This window comes from Pygocentrus nattereri, chromosome 4 (assembly GCF_015220715.1).
Source record: "Pygocentrus nattereri isolate fPygNat1 chromosome 4, fPygNat1.pri, whole genome shotgun sequence".
NCBI classification, from domain to species: Eukaryota; Metazoa; Chordata; class Actinopteri; order Characiformes; family Serrasalmidae; genus Pygocentrus; species Pygocentrus nattereri.
Genome location: NC_051214.1, coordinates 17,828,996 through 17,834,995, shown reverse-complemented (window position 1 = coordinate 17,834,995; position 6,000 = coordinate 17,828,996). Strand labels below are relative to the sequence as shown.

Here is a 6,000-nt window from a genome sequence, read left to right as displayed (position 1 = left end):
GTTTATTCTAAGCGCTACTCCACGCATGCGCGTCATTTTGCATCGGATTACTCGTAGCGAGCATGTAAACGATTTTCATCAGATTGTTGAACAGAGTGAGAATAAACACCTCAGTCTGAGTCTGTAATCCGGTTGTTTTCAGGCAAAAATCTTTGCATGTAAACACAGAAACTTACTCCTCTACTCTTAATGAGAGACGCCGCGCACGGTCAAGTCTCAGCATGAACTACGGATGACTCGCAGAATTTGCGTTAACGGCATTATTTTTTTTAATCGCGTTAAATTGAGATCGCGTTAATGCGCTATTATCGCGTTAACTTCGACAGCCCTAATATTATATATATATATTATATATGCTATATATATGTGTGTCTGTGTGTGTATAAGTGAAACAATAGTTGTAATAGTGTATTAATCTGAAATAAGAAATTAGGTGATATTTAAGGAAACTTTAAACGATCTTCGTACTTCCGCCTGCCTGAACAGTATGTAACGCCGGCCATTGGCTGATGCATAAAATACGAGACAGGTGATTCACATTTGTGATTCGCCAGTGCGAGTTTTGATTGACAGTGTCTCCGCCCATTCGCTGCGCCCGCTGGTTCTCCGGGCTGCTGTTACTGTATTTGGTTTTTTTTTAGTTGTGATTTCTGAGGAGAAAAGCCGTTTAAAGTTCGTCGTTAAAGATGAACCTCAGATAAAAATCGAATTCATCAGTGACAGAGAGCCTGGAACTGCGGTACATTAATCTCTGTCTGTGTTTTGGATCCGGCTGTCCAGGAATTCGCAGTATGCTCTGTTTTTATACAGTATGTGCAGTTAATAAAGCCGAATCCTGACTTTTATTGGTCTAATGCAGAAACACTTGGTCACTGTGACCCCTGATGAAGGACTAGAGGATGACCAACACAAACTGTGCAGCAGCAGATGAGCTGTCGTCTCTGACTTTAGATCTACAAGGTGGACCGACAAGGTAGGAGTGTCTAATAGAGTGGACAGTGAGTGGATACAGTGTTTAAAAACTCCAGCAGCGCTGCTGTGTCTGATCCACTCGCACCAGCACAACACACACTAACACACCACCACCACGTCACGTCAGTGTTACTGTAGTGCTGAGAATGACCTACCACCCAAATAGTGCCTGCTCTGTGAGGGTCTATGGGGGTCCTGACCACTGAAGAACGGGGTGACAAAGTATCAGAGAAACAGATGGACTACAGTCGGTAACTGTAGAACTACAATGTGCGCCAAATGAGGCGCGACAGCGCGCGTAACAGACGCGACACAAATCCGCGCATGCGCACCGGCGCTGAGCGAGATGAAAACATGGAAGCGGCGGTGAAGCGCGCGGAGGTCCAGAAAGACCCAAAGGAGGAGCGCGAGGAGGATCGGCCCATGTCCCGGTCCGACAGGTGAGCACAGCCGTCCAGGTGGTTAGATGTTTAAACCGAGGGCTGAAATAATGAAACAGGTCAGATCGCGGACTGACCGCCCCGTACGGGGTGGAGGCTAACGCTAGCTTAGAGGTTAGCTAGCCTCGCTAGCTTAGCGTAACCTGCTCTAAACATGCAGATTAGACACGCTGACATCCGGGGACTTCAGCGGGGGGTGGTGGGGGGAGTGGGATGGGTTAGGACAGGGGGGGTGGAGTGTGTTGAGTGGGTGAGGTGTGTTTATTGTGTGTGGTGTGGAGTGTGTTGAGTGGGTGAGGTGTGTTTATTGTGTGTGGTGTGGAGTGTGTTGAGTGGGTGAGGTGTGTTTATTGTGTGTGGTTTGTGTTGTGTGTTGAGTGGGTGAGGTGTGTTTATTGTGTGTGGTTTGTGTTGTGTGTTGAGTGGGTGAGGTGTGTTTATTGTGTGTGGTTTGTGTTGTGTGTTTATGGTGTGTGGTGTGGACTGTTTTGTGTGTGTTTATTGTGTGTTGTGTGTGTGGGGTGAAGTGTGTTTATTGTGTGGGCTGTGTGTGGTGTGGGGTGTGTTTGTGTGTGTTGTGGCATGTGTGAACTGTGTGGGGTGGGGTGAGGTGTGTTTATTGTGTGGGGTGTGTTTATTGTGTGGGGTATGAGGTGTGTTGAGTGTGAGTTGTGTTTATTGTGTGTGGTGTGGAGTGTGTTGAGGCTGGGAGCATTGGCTATGAGCTTTAGGCTGTAAGAATTATACTGTGAGCTTTAGGTTGTAAGAATTATACTGTGAGCTTTAGGTTGTAAGAATTATACTGTGAGCTTTAGGTTGTAAGAATTATACTGTGAGCTTTAGGCTGTGAGCATTATACTGTGAGCTTTAGGTTGTAAGAATTATACTGTGAGCTTTAGGCTGTGAGCATTATACTGTGAGCTTTAGGTTGTAAGAATTATACTGTGAGCTTTATATTGTGAGCTTTAGGCTATAAGCAATAGGCAGTGAGCATTAGGCTGTAAGCATTAGGCTGTGAGTTTTAGGCTGGGAGCTTTAGGCTGGGAGCATTATACGGTGAGCTTTAGGCTATAAACATTAGGCTGGGAGCAATATGCTGGGAGCAATATACCGGGAGCTTTAGGCTGGGAGCAATATACTGGGAGCTTTAGGCTGTGAGCATTAGGCTGTGAGCATTAGGCTGTGAGCATTAGGCTGGGAGCTTTAGGCTATAAGCATTAGACTGTGAGCTTTAGGCTATAAGCATTAGGCTGGGAGCATTAGGGTGGGAGCTTTAGGCTGGTAGCATTATACTGAGAGCTTTAGGCTGGTAGCATTATACTGAGAGCTTTAGGCTGGGAGCATTATACTGTGAGCTGTAGGCTATAAGCATTAGGCTGTGAGCATTATGCTGAGAGCTTTAGGCTGGGAGCATTATACTGGGAGCTTTAGGCTGGGAGCTTTAGGCTATAAGAATTAGGCTGTGAGCATTAGGCTGTGAGCATTATACTGGGTGCTTTAGACTGGGAGCTTTAGGCTGTCAGCTTTATACTGGGAGCTTTAGGCTGGGAGCATGAGGCTATAAGCATTAGGCTGGGAGCTTTAGGCTGGTAGCATTATACTGAGAGCTTTAGGCTATAAGCTTTAGGCTGGGAGCTTTATACTGTGAGCTTTAGGCTATAAGCATTAGGCTGGTAGCATTATACTGGGAGCTTTAGGCTGGGAGCTTTAGGCTGGGAGCTTTAGGCTGGGAGCTTTAGGCTGGGAGCTTTAGGCTGGGAGCATTAGGCTGGGAGCATTAGGCTGGGAGCATTAGGCTGGGAGCATTAGGGTGGGAGCTTTAGGCTGGTACCATTATACTGAGAGCTTTAGGTTATAAGCATTAGGCTGGGAGCTTTAGGCTATAAGCATTATACTGTGAGCTTTAGGATGAGCATTAGGCTGTTAGTATTAGGCTGTTAGTATTAGGCTGGGAGCGTTCGGCTGGGAGCATGTGAGACTGTATATTAGACCCGAGGACTTCAGCTGGGTCTGTATGGATACGATCACTGCTGAATATCAGACGGAGGGACTTAAACTTCATAAGCGTCTGTCGTTTATTTTGTAAATCCGCTTTTAGTGACGCCACTGTTCCTGGTTATCGGCCTCCTCAGCCTCGGTCACCCCATCAGAGAGCTGAATGGGTTGCTTTGATGGTCAGTTTTGCAGCATTGATTAAAATACTAATTAAGCCCATTTAAAGTCTTTTAAAACCCAGAATCAGAATGAGCTGGCAGCTATAAGAGAGACCAGCTAACATATCTAATGGTCAGTTTACCTCAAACATTATGGGCTGGTTTCCAGTGGTGGACAGTAACAAAGTAAATGTAATTAGTTTCTGTAATTTAAGTAGTTTTTTCGTGTATCTGTACTGTAGTTTTTTCGTGTATCTGTACTGAAGTTTTTCTGGGCGACTTTTTATCACTACATTTCAAAGTCAAATATCTTCCTTTTTCCTCCGCTACATTTTGAGAAATCTGTCGTTCCTTTTGGTTTCTGTGTGTATAAAAACGTAACATGTCAAAACGAAAGAAGTGCAAAGCAAGAGCACCAATCAGGGCACAGCGGTCATTTTGCTTAGAGCTTGTTTTGACCTGTTGGTCATACCGACCCAGTGCAGCACACGGTTCAACGTCAGCACAGCAGCGTAAAATTTTGGGAGAGTCTATTCAATATAAATGACGAACTCAGAGCCACTCGGTTCTCCCTGATGGAAACTGTTTGCCTTCAGTGTTTTGTGCTTATGATCATTTTAATAAATGTCAGCGTCACTAATTAATGACGTTCTATTAAAAGAGACACTGGAGGATTTTCACCTAAAATGAGTTCATGAAGCGAGTCTTGTTATAAAAATGATAACAGGACATCAGAGCCATAAGTACTATTTTAGTACTTTTACTTTATACTTAAGTACATTTGAAGGTAAATATTTTAGTACTTTTACTCAAGTGGAGGTCTAAAGGGAGGAACTTTTACTGGAGTAATATTTTACCCTGGGTGTCTCTACTTTTACTCTAGTACATGGTTTGTGAGTTAAACCAGGTGTAGGTATTGGACTGTTTTAAACTTTGGAGCGGGGGTGCACAACAGATGGGTGTAATCAGGTGTGTTGGAGCAGGTAAATCACCAAACTGTGCTGGACACTTCAGGACTGGAGCTGTGCACCCCTGCTTTAGAGTTAAATGGGAATTCTGGCCTAAAAGCATAGGCGTGGTCATGCAAAGTGACTATGCGAGGAAGATCTCTAACTGCCTGCGGTAGGAAAGGTTGTTGCTGATGGCTTAACACATAGCAGTGTTGGTTGTTCTGTGTGGTAGTTCAGTGACTTCTACAGCATCTACTTTGAGGGAGGATTCTATGGCTATAAGTGACCTACCCACTGTCATGGCCTCACTTTTTACACTATTGTTTCACCTCATTAAATGAGACGTTTCTGGGACACCGTGCCATTTGTGGCTGTCAGTACAGCCAAGTGAAGATAATTCCAGCAAGAGCAGCAATGCTACAAGCATGAGATCTTCAGCAAACATGAGAACATGGCTTCATAATAACTCCTTGAAAAAGCCCAATGAAACCTGTCTATAAAGTAGAGCCAGATGATGAACTGCCACTTCAGCCTCACTGTTGGCTTCCAGTAGAGTCACTTTAACTGGCTTACAAGTTATATTCTGCATAACTGAGTTCCTCCGTCACTAGTGGGCTGAGCGGGTAGCAGAGAGCTAACCAGGTAAATAAAGACACACTTAAGGTTCAAGCCTTTAAATAAAGCATTACAACTGAGTAAACATACAAAGTAAAGAATGCTACATGCATTATGTTATGAGCTTAAAATGTTTGCATTTAAATTAGAGCTGACATTTATTTCTACATCTCATTTCCATAACATAATATCTCCATCTCTGCACTTACTGAATGTGGGCAACAGCACATTTCATAGTTTTATTTCAGAACTTATTACTGTACAACTGTATATTGGAATAGTGAAAAAGTAGTGTATAAGGGGGCGGTACGGTGGTGCAGTGAGTAGTGCTGTGGCCTGACAGCATGTGGGCCTGGGTTCTATTCCCTGGCCGGGTGACCAGGGTCCTTTCTGCGTGGAATTTGCATGTTCTCCACGTGTCTTTGTGGGTTTCCTCCAGGTTCTCCGGTCCCCCCCCCCCACAGTCCAAAGTGGACAGTCAGGCCAACGTGCTACATTGCCCCTAGATGCAGAGGCGAACACTGACCTCCACGTCTGTGCTGGCTAGCATTGCGCTGAGTGACGGGGTAGAGAAGGGGGGTCATCCTACTCAGTTTGGGTACTCAGGAAACCAGTTGTGCTCTCTTTGACTCCAAGCCTCAGATGTCTGTAACTTCATTGACGATGGAACTCGTGATGTCCTGATAACTGGGCCAACATTTAGATCGTTGCGCCACTCGGGAGCCAGCCAGGATTTTTTGATAGAGAGTAGAATTCGTGGTTCCATCAGTTATCACTGGTCATCCAGGTTCTGTAGGAGCAAATCAGCCTCAGACCATCACACTACCACCACCATGTTTGACTGTTGATATGATGCTCTGATTGTGGAAT

At 44.9% G+C, this 6,000-nt stretch overlaps 1 protein-coding gene across 2 annotated transcripts in view; it reads left to right on the top strand.

The window, feature by feature from the left end:
- Window positions 1–1,301: 1,301 nt before the first annotated feature.
- The window catches only part of si:ch211-243j20.2 (uridine-cytidine kinase-like 1), a 61,664-nt gene continuing 56,965 nt past the window's right edge, over window positions 1,302–6,000 (top strand). For both annotated transcript variants that reach the window (XM_017701035.2, XM_017701036.2), the window contains exon 1: window positions 1,302–1,412. In XM_017701035.2, the coding sequence (XP_017556524.1) occupies window positions 1,327–1,412 (86 nt within the window). In that variant the 5' untranslated portion in view covers window positions 1,302–1,326. The remainder of the gene's footprint in view (window positions 1,413–6,000) is intronic.